The 22681-nt window shown below is 41.5% G+C and overlaps 1 protein-coding gene across 1 annotated transcript in view; it reads right to left on the bottom strand.

Annotated features, from left to right (window-relative positions):
- Positions 1-22681, bottom strand: part of IGF2BP3 (insulin like growth factor 2 mRNA binding protein 3) — a 122555-nt gene that overhangs the window by 29616 nt on the left and 70258 nt on the right. Inside the window, exons 4-11 of the mRNA XM_067291594.1 lie at positions 19276-19327; positions 19129-19178; positions 12225-12240; positions 8933-9215; positions 6203-6337; positions 5507-5629; positions 2847-2982; positions 811-942 (exon numbers count right to left, since the gene is read on the bottom strand). Coding sequence (XP_067147695.1) covers positions 811-942; positions 2847-2982; positions 5507-5629; positions 6203-6337; positions 8933-9215; positions 12225-12240; positions 19129-19178; positions 19276-19327 — 927 coding nt within the window. The remainder of the gene's footprint in view (positions 1-810; positions 943-2846; positions 2983-5506; positions 5630-6202; positions 6338-8932; positions 9216-12224; positions 12241-19128; positions 19179-19275; positions 19328-22681) is intronic.

Here is a 22681-nt window from a genome sequence, read left to right as displayed (position 1 = left end):
TATATAGGCCCACTTGAGTTATTTGATAAAGTTCAACATGCTGTGCTGCTTTTTCACTCTTCTAGTTCATGGAGAATCTCAGACTTAACTTTTTAGATGTTACTGCTGAGCAAAAGAGAGGGCAAAGTCAGTCATGCCAGAGTTTGTAACACTCTGCCATCCACTTGTAGAGTTAATTTTAAAAATTCACCTTCCATTGAAGAGACCACGACCAGAAACAGAAGAGTGATGAAAAAAATCACCTTCCCTGTACACTGAAGTTGCCTTTTCTGGAGTAGCAGAGCATCTTCTCTTCCTAGAACAACACTGGAACTTTCATTTAGAGCAAAGTATTTTGTGCTCCATAACAAAATGCTCATTGATGATTACTAAGCAATACTGGATCTGAATAAGAGCCCACTGGGCCTCTTCACATATTTCTTAGAGAGTAACATGGCAGGTAAATCGCAGCTTTCTGGAGATTAATCCATATAATTTAAATCCTATCTATTCAGCAGTACGGTATTTCAATAGGGCTTGTACATTTATAAAATTACTACATTTAAACAAACATTTTTGGTACATACAGATCCCTGCTTTATGACTACAGATCCTTTTTTCCCCCCCTCCCTTCCAGATCAGCAGGAATACAATTGCAGAATAGTATTTTATTACTTGCAAACTTCTAGCAATTGTTAACTCCATTTTACATCTGATTTCTTTGTGTAATAATTCAGAATCTCTAGAAAATAGGATCTAATACTTTTCCAAACAGTAGCATTGTACAGATTAATATCACCATCCGCTAATGCAATCTGACACTTCCCTTACCCCAAACGGTGGATATGAAGCAGCAGCAGCAGCAGAGGCAACGCTCACTGCGGGAGGTGGTATTCCTGAAGAAGAAGGTGGGAACAGACCCAAGGCATTCAGATTTAATCCAGGAATTAAATGTGCTTGAAGCTGCAATGGAAGAAGAGTTATTTAAGCTTTAAAATTCAGATCATTAAGCCTAGTCAAAATTCTAGATGGCACAGGCTATTAGAGCCTTTTCAAAAGATGTTAGCATATTCTTTCAAATCTTTTATTTTTATTTTTTAAATCTCCATTCCCCCAAGGACTCAACTTCAAACTTATTCCCTAGACACAGACCAATAATACTAAAAATATGGCTTAGAAGGAAAGGCAGCTAGGAATCACTCCCTACAACTTAATTAAGTGAAACGTATCACAAGCTTGATGGTAAGAAATCCAGGCAACAGTGCAAACTTTAGGTTTCACATTCAGAGTGAACAGAACTACCAGATCACCACTTGGGCTTTATACTTAAAACCACCCAATATCCTGTAGAAGCAGAGAAACCTCACTCACAAATCCTGATTTTTCACGTATCCCATACTATAACCCATTCCTCCCTCCCATATCCTTCCTCTCCTGGATCAGCAAAAGCTAAAGGGAGAAGATCCCACCAGTGTCTGCTGGCAAAGCATCAGCTGTGAAGTTATGTGTCCCCTGCCTGCCTGCCCCGAGTGAAGCAGCAGCACTACGTACTAGGAACCATGCATTATCAGGGAGCGACCCAGGACTTTTCAGTCTCATTTTTCACCTTGCCAAATTATTACCAAGCAATATGACTATATTTTAAAAACACCTCAGCTAGAGACAGGCTTCATGTCAGGTCATCAAGATAATCCCATTATGAGTCAAGGAAAACAAAACAAAACACCCCACCGCTTTAAGAATCATGACAACAAACTAAAGCTGAAGTCCATCTAGTAGCAGAGGTAGTTCTCTAGCACACCTTTGCCAAACAGCAGAGCAGCCTCAAGTTCAGCCGTGTCCTTGCTCACTATAGTGAAGCAAAAACACACTCCCTGGGCTCTCAGACACATCACTGCACACTCATGTGCGGTCTGTCCCCTGCAGGTCTGCTTACAGGATGGGAGGGAGGGAAAAGAGGGGGAAGAATATTCCCTCCAGCCAGTAGGGAAGCCATAAGGAATAGGCATTTCTGGAAAACCAGAGACTACTGTAAATTTTAAAAATTTTCCAGCCTGATTCTAGACCATAACACTTGGTTATATAGATATACACACAAAAAAAGCTTTTCATAGCCTATCAAAAATCTCAATCATTTCCCAATATGAGCTAGTAATACTTCAGCAAACTGATGAGGTGTGTTGCTTTTACTATATAATTTGCAATCATCTCTGAATAACTGAATGTCTTTATCATCTATATCAAGAAAAGCCTTAATATAGCCTTCTTAAATTAAATAACTGAAAGCAGGAGAGATCCTTATTTTGTATGTTATGCTTTTAACACCAAGAGACTAGGAATCGCTGCTTTAAGAAACTTATACAAACTGCAGCACATAAACCACAATTATATATAAACACACATTCCTTTCAGGTTTCTGCAACAAGAAAAAGTGAAATCCTCATTCATTTCCTCAATCTAAATCAATTTCTCAGTTCCTCTACTCAAAACAAAACAGAGGAAGCCTTCATTAAAACAAAATTAAATTAAAAAGTAACAAAAATAAAGCCCACACCCAAACCCCAGGAATGACTACAAGAGGCAACTGACATTGCAACAGGGAAGTTATGGCTGGATATCAGGAAAGAAGTTTTCACAACGAGAGCAGTCAGACACAGCACAGGCTGCCTGGAGAGGCAATGGACTTTCTGCCCTTGGCAATGTTCAAACCTGGAGGGAACAAGGCACTGAACAACCCCATTTAACTTTGAAACTGGCCCTGTTTTGATCAAGCCCCTCAGTGGGCCAGATGATGTCCAAAGCTCCCTTAGACCCAAGTTATTCCAATTCTAATTTCCAAAAAGGGACCATGCCATAAGACCACTCACATTCATAGCAGCAATATCATTTTCATAGGATTCCCTGATTTTCTTCATAATTTCTTCCTCAGCCTTGGCACAAGTTTCAATACTGCCTTTAACTGTAATGGTCCGTTCTGGATTATAGAGTGTCAAGTCCTGCAATCTACAGATAAAACAAAAGTGCAATTAATTAACAAGCAGCAGATATTAATCTAGGTTTATCAGTTGAGTGTGATGACATCCGAATATGTCGAGTTTGCCCTCCAGAGAGCGTAAGATCAGTTTACAACAGGGCTCAAACACAGTTCTCTGAGAATCTGGAGAAACTCTTCCCTCGCAGCAAACTCAACAGAAACCACCATACTGAGGTTCGGCATCAAATGGCGGAGATGTGCTTGGACGCAACGCACAAACAAATCCCTTTCAAAACAGAAAATACAACACACTGCTAGACCATGAGCTGCAAAGCAGTGCCAGCACTCGTCAGCTTTGCGCTCCGAACTAGCCCTGCTAACACAGGGCATAAGATAATTTGGACATCCCAGAGTAGGGGACTGCAGAAGCCTTCTTTCCCTGGGAACACCAGGGGATTCCTGAAGGAAGGAGGGGGAAAAACCCAGCCCTCAGTGACACTGCAGGAGAGCCTCCAAATCCTCACAATGGGAAAACCAAAAGCTGTGTGCAATTCAACATTTGCTGAGAAACACTAGTAACTGCTTAGAGTAAATTAAAGGGTTACAGCATTAAAATCTAGTGCTTCCTTAGAGAACAAATGCCGACCTATTATGATAAGATGGAATAAACTGACTGGGAAACCATGACATATTCATATACTGAGAAAAGGTGATTTGAGGAAGGAAGGAAAAAACCCTAAGAAATAAAAACAGCAGCAAGAGAAGTGAGGAAGCCTATGACAGACACAAAGGGGAGAGAAAGAAGCATGCAAGTTTCTTCCTCTTTGCACGGCAGAAAGTGTGGCAACCTGCACGTCTCAGTCAAGCAGCAGCAAGCATGAAATGCATCCACAAAGCAATCCTTAAGTTTCCAGTGTGTGAGCACTGAGGTACTACATCAGGAAGGAAAGTGGTGGAAATCACCCCAAATAAGAGAGGAAACAGCTTCCCAAATCAGCTGCCTTACTTTAACTTTATGGGCAAGCTTACCAAAAGCCTAAACAAAGAGATCAGGAGAAAGACTAATTAGACAAAACAGAATCAATGGGCATATATGCTTTCTTTTACGTACTAGCTACTGATTACATCAGGCAACTCCACGGAGCTATTTCAGACACAGCATGAGAAGCGAGATCTTGAGTCCAAGATTTTAAATGTACATAAACCATTAACTTGCTAAATTAAAAATTGCTCTGCAAGTGCTTACAGGCAATGTGTTATTTGTGTCATTATTAATAAAGTTAAGTTTGTTTCAAGGAATGAAGACCATTATCCCACTTACCCTGTAAATATTTTTTCCTTTAAGACATACCATTAACAGTCTGCACACTGTTTGCATGCAAAATACTTACGCCAATGCATTTAAGTGATCAGGCTGATCTTATAAAACTTTTTCTTGAAACACACTTGCCATCTGGGTGCTTTTCCCCCAATTGATCCACTTCTCTCCTTCCAACTAATTCTGTAAACATTTACCTACCTTCAAGAAGCCTTCAGTTTCTTTCACCTGATTCTGGATTTACTCTTTTTGAAGGATCTCATTCACTCTTAGCTTCCTTGCCTTCATTTGAGGTATCTTCTGTGCTACGTATGGTTTTTGTCTCCTGCATTTAATCCCATCTCTTCATACACTGTCTTCCAAACTTGCTCCTTTCCCTAGTGCCTATATGATTCTTATTCTCCTCTTCCTGGCTAAAGCCTAAGTCCAGGCTCCTCTCAAACACTTGGAAGTTTATGCAGAGCATTACTCAAAACACAAGGTTTTCTGAAGATATTACTCCAAGATAAGGCTACTATTAATGGCCAAGCTTCTCCAGAGATGTTTGGTCTAATTGATGATTCTCTCCACACACTCCCTTTGATTTGCAGAGGCAAACATTTTCCAGTAAAGGTGAAAACTTCTGCTTAATCTCAGCTAAATTTGAACAGGTCTCAGGCATCTTTGCAAACCAACAGACCAAGAGCTATTACTTTGAAGCAGAAGACTAGACAACGTATCCCAGTTTGGCTGCTAGAGGCCAACAGAGAAATGGACAGAATTACCACCAAAATATTCTTTTCAGCAATCAGTTCCTTTATTCCCCTCCCTCTTGCTCAAAAGTCTAACTTAAACCAGAAACTGAACATCACTAGTTTCACTCATTTTCACATATAGCTCAGAACTGATCCATGCTTATAATTTAAAACACACTTTCTTGTGTAGAATATACCACCTTGAAAATAGCAAACATTTAAAATATAGTCTAACACAGGTTTCACATAGCCCATGTTGTTTTTGGGCTCACTCTTGACTGACCCACTCTTCTTTTCAATGAAGACTTGCCACTTACTTAAGTTCAGTTAAATTTATTCTAACAGTTTAATGCGCAATATGGAAGAGGCCCTGAAAGGCTGTTATCACAACCTTCAAAACTCACATAATATTTTTATAAGAACTGTATATCTGAATGCACTATAGTGGCATTGCTGCCACTTCAGACATCTCACCAGAAGATTAGGCCACCAAACACTTACGGAGATATCGTGATTTTAGTATCTGTGTCCTGCTCGATTTTTTTCAGGTTTCTTCCTTCTTTGCCAATAAGTCGGCCAACAAAATTGTTATGTGCCAATATCTTCAAGGGAATTTCTTCTGTACTGTAACAAAAAGTTACACCCAGTCAGACTGCTGGAGACCAGAGTACGAATTTTTATGCATGTTATAGATAAAGTCTATTTGCCTATGGATGTCTACCACTCCCATTGACTTGCACCTGTTTAAACTAAATGCAGAATGAGTCCAAGTGCAATGCATATTTCAGCACTATCATCTAAAGCTTTATTGTAACATACCTGATAAATAAAAGCCAGACTGAAGCAGCAAAAGCTGTTGGTAAGGAAGCAACATACCTTAGACCTTCTAGGGAGAGCTCACAGCTAATGTTCTCTCCAATTAAAAGCTACTCAAGCTCAAGAGACTTCAGGATTTGCTCCAGTTCTCCTCAACATCACAGCCAGTCAATGGCTGGAAATGCAGAGGGGCGTTGGGGCTAATTAAGCAAGTACATGGCCACTAAAAGAAAAAGTCTTGGTTCTTGCACCTAGTTAAATATGGCTAATAGCAACAGAGAAAAGATTCGCTTCATAGCACACTAAAGACTACATCTTTAAATGCAGTCAACAAGAATTCAGAATTTTGAATCCCTTCACAATGAAATGCCTTTTACTCACAATTTAGTATCTTGAGCTTCCTTTTGCATGATCTCCATAATAATTTTACAAGCTGTTGAGCAGCCTTCAGGAGTTGAGTGGATGGTAATTGGTTTCTCAGCAGCACCTGCATTCTCTTTACGATGAATATCAATTCTTGAAAGAAAGAAAAACACTAGCTGTATACATGTATTGTACAGTAATTCTTGCATATTTTCAAGTCCAATAAAAATAACCTATTTTGAACTAATAATGACTACATTTAAGCAGTTTCAGTTTGTGAAGTACAAAATTATTTAAAAGTTACATAAATATTATTTTATTTTACAAAGAATTTACCACTATCCTGTTTTTACCAGCTAAACCCCATCTTTGTGGACCCTGGGTATCCTTTTTTCATCAAACTCCCATCAAGATATTTAGAGGAGACAATGGACAACCTCTGATAAACCACTGAAGACAACATTTCAAATTTTCCCAATATTCTAGAGGTTTATCACCAGCCCCATCACTCCGCTAATAACTAATACACTAATGACGACCGTTCAGGTAGGGTACAACGAGAGCCTTCTCCCACCTCATCTTTTTTAATGACCTCAGTAGTGGAGTTTCTTAGCACTCCATTAGCAGGTGGTATAGGAGTGCTTGCATTCATCCTCAAAATCATTTTCTATACTTCTTGAGCCTAAAATTTGTCCTGCCATTCCCTCTCTTCTAGCTCTGCTCTCTATCATCCTAAAACTACCAGCCTTGATCTACAACCCAGCTTATGAAGCTCCAGAAATTTAACAAGACTAATCATGGCATGCAGCAAGACAATGCCTCGGGTATTATTTGTGCCCTCCCAATAACTGCAGGCCACATACTTTTCACTGCTGCTTTTTCCTTTCTCCCCTCTTGCCAATCACAGCTGTTTCCAAATGTTAACAGTTATCTTTGCTGCTCTTCAATAAATCCCTTTAATTTTCCAATTCTTTCTGATTTTGAAATTTCATTTTGTTTCATGATGCAGCACTTGGTGGGAAGCCCAAGGCAACCTTTGGTGCCGAGAGGAAGGAGATCACATTTTTCATCCCCCAATACAACAAAAGCACCATTCTTGAAGTCACAGATCTGTAGAGTCAGCAACCTGCAATTGTTCCTGTTCTATTCAGCCTACTTTTAGGAGATAAGAGCTTTCCATGTGCCAAGCTTCCAGGTCTTTTATAGGCCAAGAACTAGAAGCTTTAGGTATCACCTGAAAATTGATTCCCTATAGAAAAACTACCACCGAGTCTTGTCAGGACAGCACAAATCTCTTAAATCAGTGCCATTAAACACAGCAAATACCCTCCTGGGTTACAATATGCTAACGAGAGGTTGAAAGCAGCCACATGGTAATCTTGATTTCTTTTTTTTTTTTCTTTGTTTTTTTAAGAGTACTCCCCTATCCTTATTTATAGCTCTCAGAACTGAAGCCACAGACTCTCACTACCTCACACTTCTCCCATACTGCTCCTTTCCAGGTCCTGCCTGCTATAACTGCAGAGCTGAGTACTTGGACCTGTTTACTACTGAAGGCAACATTTTGCACTCCCGTGCTCTCAGTGGTATCCTAGAAGGATTCTTTCAATACAATCCCACCCTCCCTCCACATCTGTGCTTATTTCTTCCTTGTGGGTAGGGATTTGCACTCACTGAAAACAATCTCCTTCAGCATCTCTAGACCCTAGTGCTCTAAGCTGCTTAGGTCACTCAGCAGCTTGCTTTTTGCCTCTTGTGCATTTCCTTAATCCATATTTTGGTGCAGCCTGCAACTCAATAGCAATGAACTTACTCACCAGAAATACATGGGGTGAGGTACAATGAGCAGTGAGGGGAGATATAAAAGTGTGGTTTTGTCCCTGCCAGTTGAAAACATTTATAAATCATAACAATGCTCTAAATTAAACTAAAGCTAGAACAAGCACCTAAAGACTTGGATACGTCACCGCCCTGACTGCATGCATTTCACACACCAGTATATTATAGCCCTTCCAGTTTCACTTTTTGTGCCTAGAATCTTCTTAGTACATCTATAACTGAACCCTCTCTGGCATCGAGTACCACACTACTAGCTATCCAAGTATGGAAAGCAAGACCATACACACGAGCTGGAACACAACATGGAACACGGACACGTGGTCTCCAAAAATGACACTTCCATGGAAATGGAAGCAGCCTTCCAAAGGCCATTTTTGTGACAGCATTATGGGAGGAAAGACAGACATCAGATTTCTCCCCACAATCTAGATCATTTTGTTAGCAAAATTTTCTAAAGGGCTGTGGTTTAAATAAGTATTCCAGATTAAGGAATAAGGGTGAGGGGAAGGGGAGACAAAAACCCACACGCCACCACAATTGTCTTGTCGTCTGCTAGCAAGCTACGCTTGCACAGTTTACCCCAACTGGCAAAACTGTGCTTTGTTGTATTTGTAAGGCTGAGCTTCCCTCAGAAACATCAAGATGAAGGGGAAAAAAAAAAACACAAAAAAGGAAAAAATTATACAAGACAGCTGACAATCAAATACAGTTGAAGCCACGTTTACATTCCTAAGGCAAGATGTTTCCCAGTGGTGGGGGTTCATCTAGCAAAAAAGACAGCATTATTCAGTGGTCTATAAATACATTCTTACCCCATAGAAGACAAGCAGAAATTTTGCCTTTCCCTTTACACGGAAGACAAGGGCACAACATTAGAGGTTACAATGACAGTTTTGTAAAATAACCTACTTGGACTGCGTCTGCTTTGTAATATTTCTGATTGTCGCTCCTTCTTTCCCAATAATGGCTCCTACGAACTGTGTGGGAACCAGCATCCGCAGAGGAACATCCGACTGGGGCTTCTGCCTTGTGCTCGCTCCAGGTGACCCTTGCCTGGGAGGACCCCTCTGTCCAAATCCACGTCTTCCCTGGGGATGCTGCTGCGGAGGTTGCTGGGCTGCCATTTCATCAGGGATATATGCAACTTTCAAGGAATAATTTTCAAGCTGAAACCCGTTCAGTTTTTCTATTGCTCTGTGTATTTGCAGAGGAAGGAGGGAGGAAGGAGGGAGGAAGGAGGGAGGAAGGAGGGAGGAAGGAGGGAGGAAGGAGGGAGGAAGGAGGGAGGAAGGAGGGAGGAAGGAGGGAGGAAGGAGGGAGGAAGGAGGGAGGAAGGAGGGAGGAAGGAGGGAGGAAGGAGGGAGGAAGGAGGGAGGAAGGAGGGAGGAAGGAGGGAGGAAGGAGGGAGGAAGGAGGGAGGAAGGAGGGAGGAAGGAGGGAGGAAGGAGGGAGGAAGGAGGGAGGAAGGAGGGAGGAAGGAGGGAGGAAGGAGGGAGGAAGGAGGGAGGAAGGAGGGAGGAAGGAGGGAGGAAGGAGGGAGGAAGGAGGGAGGAAGGAGGGAGGAAGGAGGGAGGAAGGAGGGAGGAAGGAGGGAGGAAGGAGGGAGGAAGGAGGGAGGAAGGAGGGAGGAAGGAGGGAGGAAGGAGGGAGGAAGGAGGGAGGAAGGAGGGAGGAAGGAGGGAGGAAGGAGGGAGGAAGGAGGGAGGAAGGAGGGAGGAAGGAGGGAGGAAGGAGGGAGGAAGGAGGGAGGAAGGAGGGAGGAAGGAGGGAGGAAGGAGGGAGGAAGGAGGGAGGAAGGAGGGAGGAAGGAGGGAGGAAGGAGGGAGGAAGGAGGGAGGAAGGAGGGAGGAAGGAGGGAGGAAGGAGGGAGGAAGGAGGGAGGAAGGAGGGAGGAAGGAGGGAGGAAGGAGGGAGGAAGGAGGGAGGAAGGAGGGAGGAAGGAGGGAGGAAGGAGGGAGGAAGGAGGGAGGAAGGAGGGAGGAAGGAGGGAGGAAGGAGGGAGGAAGGAGGGAGGAAGGAGGGAGGAAGGAGGGAGGAAGGAGGGAGGAAGGAGGGAGGAAGGAGGGAGGAAGGAGGGAGGAAGGAGGGAGGAAGGAGGGAGGAAGGAGGGAGGAAGGAGGGAGGAAGGAGGGAGGAAGGAGGAAGGAAGGAGGAAGGAAGGAGGAAGGAAGGAGGAAGGAAGGAGGAAGGAAGGAGGAAGGAAGGAGGAAGGAAGGAGGAAGGAAGGAGGAAGGAAGGAGGAAGGAAGGAGGAAGGAAGGAGGAAGGAAGGAGGAAGGAAGGAGGAAGGAAGGAGGAAGGAAGGAGGAAGGAAGGAGGAAGGAAGGAGGAAGGAAGGAGGAAGGAAGGAGGAAGGAAGGAGGAAGGAAGGAGGAAGGAAGGAGGAAGGAAGGAGGAAGGAAGGAGGAAGGAAGGAGGAAGGAAGGAGGAAGGAAGGAGGAAGGAAGGAGGAAGGAAGGAGGAAGGAAGGAGGAAGGAAGGAGGAAGGAAGGAGGAAGGAAGGAGGAAGGAAGGAGGAAGGAAGGAGGAAGGAAGGAGGAAGGAAGGAGGAAGGAAGGAGGAAGGAAGGAGGAAGGAAGGAGGAAGGAAGGAGGAAGGAAGGAGGAAGGAAGGAGGAAGGAAGAAAAAACACAGAATCACATGTGGGACCTTAGGAAATGAAAAAAACATTCAGGTGTAGGCTTCTACTCTTCCTAAATTTTATGACAAAGCTAAAAACTTGCTCTTAGATGAAAAGTTACATCCAAAATTCTTCAATCAAGATTTAGATTACACTTTTTTTTTTTAAATTAACTTTTTTTTGGTTAAATTCACCATATGAGGACTGCAAGTTAGCTCTTGCTCTGGGCTTCTCCACACTTAAAAGGTTTCACCAGTACAACCCTATCAGCAAAACCCACAGGAGAGACAGTTTATATCCTCAAAAGCATTCTTTTGCTGATTTAATTTAAATCACTTTCCCAAATGGAAGTAAAGCTGCACCAGAGGGAAAACTTTTTCAGCTGGTATCACAGCACCTACCTTCAGGTTTTTGCCAACACAGCTTTGGGCTGGAGTTCTCATAATAAGTGATATAGCTGTGACAGAAAGAGACACAGCTCATGCTTCACTCTTTGCAGTAAATAAAGTACTTCAAGGCAACCGGTGGCACTGGAAACATCACTTAGCGTGGCACTGAAGCACGTTACAACTCACCAGCTAGTCATGTTGTAAGCACGTTTAAAGTTAACTAGCAAGTTAAAGCTTTGGAGCAGCTTGCAGAACACTTGGTCAGCGCGACACCAAACACGTGTTCAGCACGACGTTAAACATGTGGTAAGTCCACTCAGACATCTGCTACGTTCAAAAAGAGGCCCTTGCCTACAGCAAGCTCTGAAGTTGTATTTTTTCTGGATTAGTTGGCAAATTGTTGTTGCTTCCTTGTAGGGACAAGGCTTAAGTGCTGAAGATCAAGATGCATTTCTTGTACACAAATTAACCCTAGTGGCTGAAAACACCTCCAGTCACCCAGTTGCTGGACAGCACCCATAGAAAAGTGCCCCCCTTCGCACTGTTAAGGATACGATGATTTGCCTGATGGGAGAAAGGACGAAAAGGAAAAAGGTTCTGAAAGGGGCCATTTAAACTACCCAAGGTGCTTCCAAGTCAACCCGATCTGCTGGTCTCCTCCTTTTTAAGGAGGGAACAGGAGGGGGCAGTATAAAATGACAGATTTCTGAAATGCAGAAGAACTTGCTCTCACAGACAGAATAGAGTCAATAAAAATAAGGATCCAGGAAATACTGGAGTAACTGAATTACATGCAGCATGATGGTAAGGTATTAGTATGAACTTACGTCTTTGTCCAAGAAAGACACTGAGTTTTAATAAAAATTGCATTAATTAGATGGCCAACAATATGACACTTTGACATCACTGAAACATACACTGATTTGGGGCAATTTAGGAATGCCAGGCTTAGACTTGGACCAAAGTTAACAGTGATTTTGTTTAAAGACAAAGTTTCAATTATAAATACTAGTGGGAGGGAGGGGATTTCCATCTCGTGTTAAAGAGCCTGCCATTATTTTCTTTAAAAAAAAGCTCTAATAACCCTATGCTTTGGAGCAAGGTCTTTCAAATTCAGGCACTTAATCCAGTCCCTCTGCTCAATGCATTTGCATGTAGTTATAGACAGTTTACCAACTGCTGCCCTCAGCAACAGCTTCGCGCCTGCCTCTACTGCGGAGATGATGAATAGTGCCTGACAGTCTCCTAAATTTTCCATGGGTAGCCAGTAAAAGAGTAATACTCATCTCTTAGGTGTCCCATTTGAAAAATCAGGCCTCTGGGTCTCAAACAGCTGTTGCAACTGAGCAGTAGCTTTGCATGTAAGAAGTGGTATACGGTACTAAGCCTCAGCTGTAATAAAGAGGATAACATCCCCCCCCCCCCCCGGAATAAATCCACATCCGTGACATACTCCAACAGGACAGTAAAGAGCTTAGGAGAAAATGAGTAATTCTCGTCTTTAGAGCAGTGTTTAATAAGGCCTGGCAATAAATAAGGCCTGGGGCAACCCCACTGGACAACAAGGAAAGCAAAACATTGAATAACTGATCACTGCTCATTAAATACTTCTGTTGACCAAATGAGACACGAGTCTGTTGGGGATGGAGTGGGAGTGTAATTGCTCCCATAATAGGAGAATCTCTTACAGCACATGGCAAAAAAAGAGCTGGATTAAAATTTGCTCAGACAATTTCGAAGCTGACATTTTGCAACTTTACTCCATTGAATTTGAAGAGCATCTTATTACATAGAAAGCTGTGTTTACAAGAACAGTAAGAGATGTGAAGAGCAGAATTAATGAAACTTGTTTTCCTATGGATTTGTCTCTCAGGGTTGAGCTTCTGCAATCTCCAATGCCCGAAAGGCGTTTGCTGAAATCTCTCTCAGGGGAGAGGTCCAGAGTCTCTCCCTTTTATGCAACCCGAACATATTATTACCTGCTGGTTGGCTGGGAATATCCTCGAGATCTCTATTTTTGGGTTACCAAAACCTGCCAGCAAGCTGAAGAGCTACCAGGGCAGGGGATCGGCACCACCTGACAGTGCCGTTGCACAAGCCCCGTTTCTTTTGCAGTCAAAGCTCAAGATGTTGGAGGCATGAACAAGTACCGTTTCTAGAAAATGCTGGTAAGCTCTGGGTTGACGTCCATCCCAACTTGTTCCCTTCCACACATTCATTTGACAAGTTCAGACACTGCATCTTTCCCAAAACGCTTCAAGCTTCTCTGGCTTTCAAAGATTTTAGACCAGAATCCCAGCACTAATGCAAAATCTTGCATTAAATCAGCACTTGATTTCTCACTCTTCCTCAGAAGTGGTGGGGGAAGAAAAGAGTAAACTTTTTGTTTGCAGCTAAGCTACATACGTATCATGTTTTCACAACAAACATTATACAGTAACAACTGGCATATACCATACTTTCCCTGGAAAGAAGGTTGGAATTTTTCTACTTAAACAGTTTCTATATTGCTAAATGGTTCTATATGACAATAAGTACTTTAAATTCAAAGACAACTGAGAAAAGCTCATTTTCCATTTTGGGATATTAATTATGTTAGCAGTGAACAATTGCTGGCCAAAGCAGTATGACGATGTGGAAAAATAACTCAAGAATACTAGAGGAGCTGCTTTTGAAGGCAAACCTGCTTTAGAAGTTCACTTCTCTAGCTGGATACTAGAGACTAACCATCTAGCATCATTTCTTAAACTAGTTATATAGATATTTATAAAGAGAACTTTAATTCATCCTCCGAGTCAACACAGATTTCTCCATGTTTTATAGGCAAACGATAGAGTTTACCTGACTTGCTCAAGTCAGAAGAGCCACAAACTGAACTGCTCTCCTGAATCATTTGTGGTTTAACCCCAGTAAACTTCCTCTGCAAGACTGGCATTTTCAAGGGAGGGTGTCTAACATTCAGCACAGACTGAGGCACAGAGAAAGAGAGGAACTCTAAAAGGACCGATTTTCAAAGACACAGCAAATACAGAGTTCTGATGCATTTCTTATGGAAGAAAATGCCCAGAGCTTTTGAAAGGTCACTGTGAATTTTGAGCTTGGACCTCAGATTCCAACATTTGACAGTTTTAGCTAGATTTTTAATGTATTGTCATACACCGTTATTTAATTGTTCTGAAAAACTTACTCATTTTATGAATTTTGTGGCACAAAACTTATGGCTGTAGTCAGGTAAGATATCGGTTTAAGAGTCCTTCAGCACCACAAGTAATCATGGCCAAAGCCCAGATTTTTAAAGGCATTTAGCACTACTTTGGCGAGGGATGGGACAGGACTTAAAGACATAAAAACCAACCAACCAAAACAAAACAAAAAAGAAAGCAGCAGCAAGATGTGGTTCTAGGTTTAGCTTCATTTTTTCTCAGATCTACCAAATGCAATTAAATTTACCATTGCTTTCCCAATCTCTGCAAAAAGTTCAGAGTTGTCTTCTAGATGCAAAATTCCTGAGAAACAACATCTACTCATCTCTTGATTTACACCGTGGGCTCCCTAACTAGGGTCACTCTGTACCAGGATCACAGAAAGAGCCACACATTTTGCTAGGGCAAGGAATGCAGCACACGTGTGACAGATCTCTGTCTTGCTGGCGCTCTGCACAGCACCTGCCATCTGGGGAGCCATCTCCATCGCCGAAGAGGCCATGAGTCTCAGGAGCGCAAGTGACTGAAGGAGGTACCGCTAGCGCCACGAAAAAGAGTCAAGGCTACAGGAAACCCCCATGCCATGCATTTTGCCATTTTTACAGTCCACCAAATACGTGTTCGATCCCCCTCCTTTGGCAAAGCGCATCCTCGCGCAGGCCGTGGAAATGGCCCCCATCACAGCAGCGCCGCCTCTGCCTGTCAGCAAACACCTCTGCCTTCCTGGGTTGCAGCAGCTAGGGGGGTCTTTGCAGTGTAGTCAGAAATTTTTTGTAAAACAAGTTCATTAAAGACTGCAGCAGCCACTGTGTGTGCTCTGCTACGACACCCAGCAGCCTGGCTCACGCTCCAGTGAGACCTGCTCAGAGGCGAGAGGCTCCCTACAAGAGAAGGCAACATTTGAAGAAATATTTTACAAGTGAGTCACCCAAATTCTTCAGATCAAAAATTGCATCTCTCACTGTTGTCTGCTCATGAGTTCTCCAAGAAACCGTGTTTGCCCAGCATTCTTCTCCCTTCTGCTTTTAGAAGTTAAAATATTTTAAATAAATAAATATGGCGCCTCCCCTTAGAAATACCAGTGCTTGAAATCACTCATCCATTGATAGTGTGATGACACTAAGCGCTTGATGGAGAACGTATTTCACTCCCACATGCAGCTTGTACCTACACCACCTCCCCTCACCCTGAGCAGATATATTTGCATACTGAGAAGACTGATTTAGATGGTAATTTTTCTTTGCCATTATGATGTTTTTTGCATTAAATACAATTATAGTTGTCATTAGTGTTTCTGAAAATAAAAACAAAACAAAAATAAATCTAAGCTTATAATCACACACCACCCTGAATTTGCAGTATTATTGTTCCTATGGCAACATTAGACATGACCTCTGATGGCATATAGAAGTATTAGTTATGTAAACTAGCATCATCCAGTGAGGATGCATATTGCAAGCATGAACATACACAGAGCTTTATACTTCCTATGAAGGGAAGGATTTCTTTTTTGCCTGTGCTTGCATATGTTCTAATTAAAAGGTGACCACTAGTACCTTAACACTCAGAAGGCAGTATTACCATTAACATCTGCAAAGAGACAGATCTTGGGCTTCTGCTGTTTTAGCCAACAGTTAAAATACCATCAGTTACAAGACACAGCCAACAGACATACCTCATCCCTTAGCTTAAAAAAATAAGGTAAAAAAAATACCTAGCCTTATAAAAAACAATATACATTGACCCCATGGACACAAGGCCAACTTTGCATGATATTCCCTTCCAAAAGCCTGGGTAGAGCTAAATCCTGTAGCATGCACTAGAAGTCTATGCATCTGAAACATTTTGGGGAGGAAAAGACAAGGTAACGTAACTTTTGAAGCTAACAGTAACAAGTTAAGTGGCAGCGTGTCACACAGACACAGTCAACATCACCTGCTGATTACAGTCATGGATGGATGATGGGAGAAGAGGGGGTCCCCTCCAGTGAGCAGATCCCAAGCTGCTTCAGGACCTACCCTGCCGACCGAGGTGTTCAAACTGAGCCACCAGCTATGGGGGTCTGTCACTCGCTCCCTGTGTTTCTCTTTTCCAAGTATAATCCACCACTGCATTAAGTGACTGCGTACACGATAGCAACGTGCATATGCAATAACTGTTAAGTCTGATTTTTGATGCTACATGCTCTATCCAAGGCTTGCTGCTTTGGAGGACTGGAGCATTCACCACTGATTTCAGTTTCCAAGTTGATTTTGGAGGCAGCCCTACGCTGCGGTCACGGTACCAGCCTAGAGAAGCTGAAGAAAAGCCCTGCACAGTCAGGCTTGCGAGACCAAAGTATGCTCACCTTCCTAAACTGGGTGGAACCAAAGATTTATTTAAAAGTAACATCCTTCAACCAATGCATACCACAGTTGTTCAGATTGGTTATCAAAAATATCTCCAGATAGTGTTGCAGCACTTCACCATATGGCGCTGTCAGTACACACTCCGGCAGGCACAGCCAGCTACGCCACACAGTCTACCCAGCAGGGAGGTAGCCAATTTGGTGTGTTTTGTCAGCCAACACTACTACTGGTGAAGTTAGTGGGTGTGTTACAAAAAATGCATAAAAGACCCAATTAAACTAAGGACCCACTGTACGCAAGACCATAGAAAATGTACAGTGTCGTAGTGCTTTCTCCAAAAGTCATGGCCAAGACCATTTCCCCTAAAAAGCTAAATTTCAAGAATACAAAACTTGTTACCAGCTGCTGATCCCAAACCATGCTAAACAGCTTTCAAAAACATCAGTTCTTGTTACTGTTTATACTGCGCAGACTGATCAACACTGAATTTTATCAAATACCAGCACTCTTGAAGCGCTCCCTCCCCACAGCCACTACTGTCCACCACAACCTCTTCCAAGAAGCAAAGCTGGGTCATGTCTAGAAAAAACAACCAGCCAAAACACCGCCACAGTCACTACAGAAATGCCACACGCACACCCTGTAGTTATTTTTCATTGCAATTCCTCGCAGTCTATTTCCTAGAAAAACCTCCATCTAGCCACTTCTTCTGTTAGGGGTTTCTAAATGGTTGCCAAGTTATCTGCTGCTAGGGTCAAAGACCAAGCCAATCTGAGCTAGCAGCTTCTGCACAGAAAATAAGACTCATCCCCTTAAAAAGCCATTAGTCCATATGTAAGCACTCGCAAAGCGAATCAAGGCTCCTCCACTTGCCCTACCTGCCCGAGGCAACCAACAAACTCTCTGCTATCATTCAACCTCTATCGCTTCAGGTCCTCCTCCAACATTCACGCTGGACTCTAGCTCACCTGCTTCAAATGCAAGATACTTTCAGCTATTTTTATGCAATTTCTCATGCAAAACAAAATTTTAGCCTGGTTGCTTCTTCAGAGTTTTGGCTTATCTCAGCATTTCCTCAGGAATAACCTTAAAATGTAATCACTAGCACAGCCAATTTGAGCGCGGAGAAATTGTACATTGTTGTTTTCAGCTTCATAACAGAGTGCACACATCCAAGAACTCGCATCATAGATGACAGTTCAGAAATATGATTCATGCTTTTTTCCATGATATTTTAAGCACTTCCTTCTTACATTTTCAAAGAGGGAACTGTCAAATGTAAAGTTAATTTATAACATGGCACCATGCATTTCTTCAGAACTAGAAATTCATCATCTTTCTTAATTATTGTGCAATAGAATTAAAAACAATAAAATAACATGAAGAAATGCTTGTTGAAAGATGCAAGTTTTGAGAGGATAACTTGGCAAATTTAAGAAAAACATTGCTCCCTTCCAACGTACTGCCTCTTTAAAAAAAAAAATTGACACAAGTTGCCCATCACATTTGTTTAGAATATTCTAACAAGTAAGCCAGCACTCAGAAAGATTAAACATGTCATGTGTTGCATTCAAGTTATGCAAAAGTCATAATTACTTAATTATGTGTACAAATATTATTTGACTTGTAATTTTGTATTAATGCATACCATAAGCATGGTCTGTATCTTAACTGCTGATTTTAGTTAGCCACAAGGTGGCAGAAACTTCAAAGTTAAAACAAAAACAAAAAAAATCATTGTAGGCTATTCCCTGGGTTTGGTTTTGTTTAATCTGCTGTGGTTAAAAAGAGGGAAACACAAACATGTTTATGCCCCCAGATTAAAAAAATCAGGCAACACACTAGTCCTTATTCTACCCATGGTGGAAAAGGAAAATTATACCTGCAGCATAACATATAACATGCATGTTTAAAGGAAAAGGAGACAGAGACATTGATTAAGAAAGTGGAATATATTATATTTTTAAATTCTAAATTTTAATGTTTAGATTAAAAATTATTGATTACCAAAGATATGAGCAAGTATAAAGTAGGCAGCCTGAAGTTCAAAAAGCCCAAGTAAATTATTTTAATTATTGTGATCATCACCTTTTCCTCTGTTTGGAAGGAGTATTAATTTTCTAACAAAAAATAATCAAAAAAAAACCTCTGCCAGAAGAGCAGAAACAATTAGGAGAAGAACGCAGCTTCTCAACAGAAGAGGCAGAGCATCCAACACTGCAGAAGGGCATCACAAAGTATTTTAAAACATGGCTAAAAATCATTAAGTGATAACTCTCATTGTTTGCCATTGGTAAATCACTAACTTTCAACCTTCCCCAGTCAAATAATTTTACCCAAATTTTCAACTTTCAAAATATTTTTAGCATACTGGAGGAAAAAATGGTGACAAAAAATAACTAAAATAAAGCACCTTAGACTTAGTGAGGGGCAAGGACCAAGAGACTGTCTTAAAATGTTATTGCTTACAGTATCATTTTGTTAACTGATTAATCAGAAGCAAAGTTGTATATAAAATCTGCACCAAGATAACAACAAGATAACACCTTATTGCCATATGTTACATTTACAACTGCAGTCTCCGTGTCAGTGTTCACTAGAGAGGAAAAAGCAATGGAAAAAAAAAAATTAAGTTCACTGTGCACTTGCTTCCCACTACAAATCTAAAAGCAATCTGAGGTCAGAGCATGTACCTTGCTCACAGTTCTCCACTGTTCCATATTGAGCTAACAAACTATCCAGCACCTATCAAGAGGGAAAAGAAATGGCAGATGTCAATTTTAAAATGTATTAACAAAACAAAAAAACACAACCTGTAATTACACTAAAATTTGTAATCATTTTTATCAAAATGTATAGCATTCGAGACAACTGCTCTGTTGAGCTACAAGTTATTTTGGGAACAGTAAACATGCATTGCTTGTTTTCCTTCTCACTTCAGAAAATCTGCATTTGCAACCTTATTATAAATGTGAAAATATAAAACAGAACTCCAAGAAATCACACAGCACTGTAAGTCCTCATCTTTGAAAATAAGTCTCCAGATCACCTGTACCCAGTTACAGGGGGGTTAGGCAGAGGCAAGAAGAATTTAAAATAGAGCAAATCTGGAATAATACCCCTTCCTGTAACCTGAGCACATAGGTAACTCTGCCACCTTGTTTTTGGTTTGGTTCCCCCCCCAGTACTCATCAGTTGTATATAGAAACGTGTTATGTCCTCACAGCTGTGGGCTTGTGCACCAGAGAAGCTAACTGGCCCCGCCACTGCAGGCAGGGCTGCTCCACACTTATTTTGCCATTTTTCCCAAAGACCCAGTTCCAGAGCATTCACTAGCACCAGGCTCCTGACAATCCTTGGAAAGCTGCGACTGATCTGTCCTTTAGCAGAAAGCTAGGGAGAAACAGGTGAAAACATATGACAAGGAGCAAATGAAAGCTGAATAAAGTAGTCTCATCTGGCATAATTCTTTTTTTTTTTTTCTAGTCAAATGAGGAATGAAGGAGAAGGGGCAAGAAACAATTAGACTTTTAGGAAAATCAAGGTGACAGAATATCTCAGTAAAACCATTAAATACCTACTATTGTATTGCTTCCAAAATCCAAATGATATATACTTTATTTCTTAGAGGGAAGAAAACAACATGCAAGAGAACAGTAACTACACAGGTGTAACTAGCACAGGACACAAAGACATCATTGGGGTTCATTGCATCCTGACGTTTTGCCTTGAGAACTGAAACAATACTGCAAAAGTTTACAGTTCACACCAAGGAGTGAGACAGTAAACTTTGAACCTGTTCTGTGCCAGCAGTACCACTCCTCAGATACTCTCTTAAGGCTAAACGGCATAATAAAAGGGAGGAAACGCTTTTGGGAAAGGAAAGAAATAAGAAAGCAAGGACATGAGGAAGAAAAAAACATCAGCATATATCGCATTCGTGGGGCTTATCATTCCAGTAAGGTTCCACTTATTGTAACTAGCAACTAAGCATGCACAAAACCCCAATCCTCAAAAACTAAAGGTGCAAAGTATAGTCCATTTCCTCACGCAGTTAAGAATTCAAAATGATAATTTATTAATGCTCTGTACACTTTTACTACAATATAAAAGACATTTAAACTATAAACTGCAGTTTATATGCCCAAACTTAATGACAGCTTACATTAATATAGTTTTGAATTTTAATCTTTACCACCTATTAAAATTGAAATTGCATGCAGACATTTCAAAGGTAATATTTCAATCCAGATATTTAAAAGGCAATACACTGCTTGGCAAGTTTGAGCGATGTATCACTACTTCACCTCCCATCTCACGGAGGGGCCAGCAAGTTTTCTTAGTAACAATTTGTCTATTAAAAAAACACCCCACAATTAATTGTCAACTGTTTCTACAACTGGAGCTTAATCTAGTCTGAGTGCCTAAGTCTTCTCAGTCCCCTAAAATCCAAGTTTTCTGCCACTGCTCAGATTCTACAATTTCAAACTATTTAAGGAAAATTTTACTCTGAAATTCACCAAATATTACTGAAGCAGGGATGTTCCAGGGGATTAAAATAAATAAAAGGATCTTCCACGGAAACATTCAGACAGACAAGCAGGAGTTACAAGGTCTTGCAATTCTGAGGTCTTGGACTTCAGCACAAATGGGGACAGTCACTGCACATGATCAGAGAAAAGTCTTCTACTATAGACAGCTTAAATGATAATTTTGCTGTAACTGGTATCAGTGAATGAACAGAATCTCAGGTGGGGTCAGGGTTTTAAAATATGAAAAAGCAAGGCAAGTCCCTGGCTCAGAGACCCATTTTAAGGTGTTTACTTGAAACAGGATACTATACAGTTCACTAGCCTGATAAAGCAATTTCTTTGTTCTTACAGGATGTCAACACTAGGGCAGTATTACAGGGCAGCAAACAGGACTACAATGTGAGATAACTTAGTTACATAGGACAAATTTTCATTACATTTGAACTACACAGACCAGCCACCAGCTCATGCCCACCTTGACCCACAGCTGCATCACTTCAGAAGAGGAGAATTTCCTTTTCATCCTTACCATACAGGAAAAGAGCAAAGCTGGAATCCCAAGGGTAATACAAGGCTTTGCGGAATAAAAATTATCCAATATTTTCTAAGCTATTTCCCTATTAAATCGATGTCCTGTACTAAGCACATTTTTAAATGAAGACCCACATATTAAAGTCACCAGCTTCACCTAGAAGAAAAGGAGCGCTTAAAAGCTGAATCTATGTATTCATGTAAAGATATTACACTCTCTCTAAAAACTACTACTTCCAGCGTGTTTCTGATCAGCTGTTGAAAACCCCTCACCACACTAGAGTCGTATCTCTTCCAAGAAGCCCAAGAACCAAAGGCACTTTTGCCATTAGCACTGCATTGCAGCCCGGCACCAGGCTTTCAGCACCCCGCTCCCCTTTAGCGGGGGGTTCTCCACTTACTCTGCTCCTTAATCCTTCTCCGAGCCGTCTCGGTCAGAGACCAGGTCCATCTGGGTTTTAATCCAAGCGTCTCGACGTCCTACTTTCTTAAATGGGTTACTTTACCAAACTGATTTTTGATAAGTTTCCTCAAAGGATTGTAGCTTTCTTTAACAGAAACGCTAAGCAATCCTCCGGGGTGCAAGGAGCTTTCTCTCCCCAGCACTGCCCTCATCACGTGCTTGCATCTTCACTGCCATGGATCTCAAGCAGCAAGGGTTTAGGTGTGATCGACACCACAGAGGTAACCTTTTAGCCAGACTATTTAAAGTGTGCTAAGAAAAAGCATCAGCAGTGGTTGGGGTATGTGTTTGTATGTATTTATTTTATGGGTAAGAAGCAAGCTTTGCAGGGGGAGAACACTTCCAACTGAGCCAGCCGATCCAGTTGGGAAAAGTCATTGTGACTGAATTCAAAATTGGATCCTCTGTTATAACTCACTTTTGACAAACAGGACCCAATTTTTGCACATGCTTCTTGCTTCACATGTATTTGTTGCAACAGCCAATTTCTATTCACATCTTTCTATTTTTTCCTATCTCTTTGCTCTGTCTTTTCTCTCTAGCCCAAAGCCTCTAGTTCTGCTGCAAAACAAA

Source organism: Apteryx mantelli, chromosome 2 (genome assembly GCF_036417845.1).
Source record: "Apteryx mantelli isolate bAptMan1 chromosome 2, bAptMan1.hap1, whole genome shotgun sequence".
NCBI classification, from domain to species: Eukaryota; Metazoa; Chordata; class Aves; order Apterygiformes; family Apterygidae; genus Apteryx; species Apteryx mantelli.
Note: the sequence above shows the minus strand (reverse complement) of the source record. Positions and strands in the feature narration are given on the sequence as shown.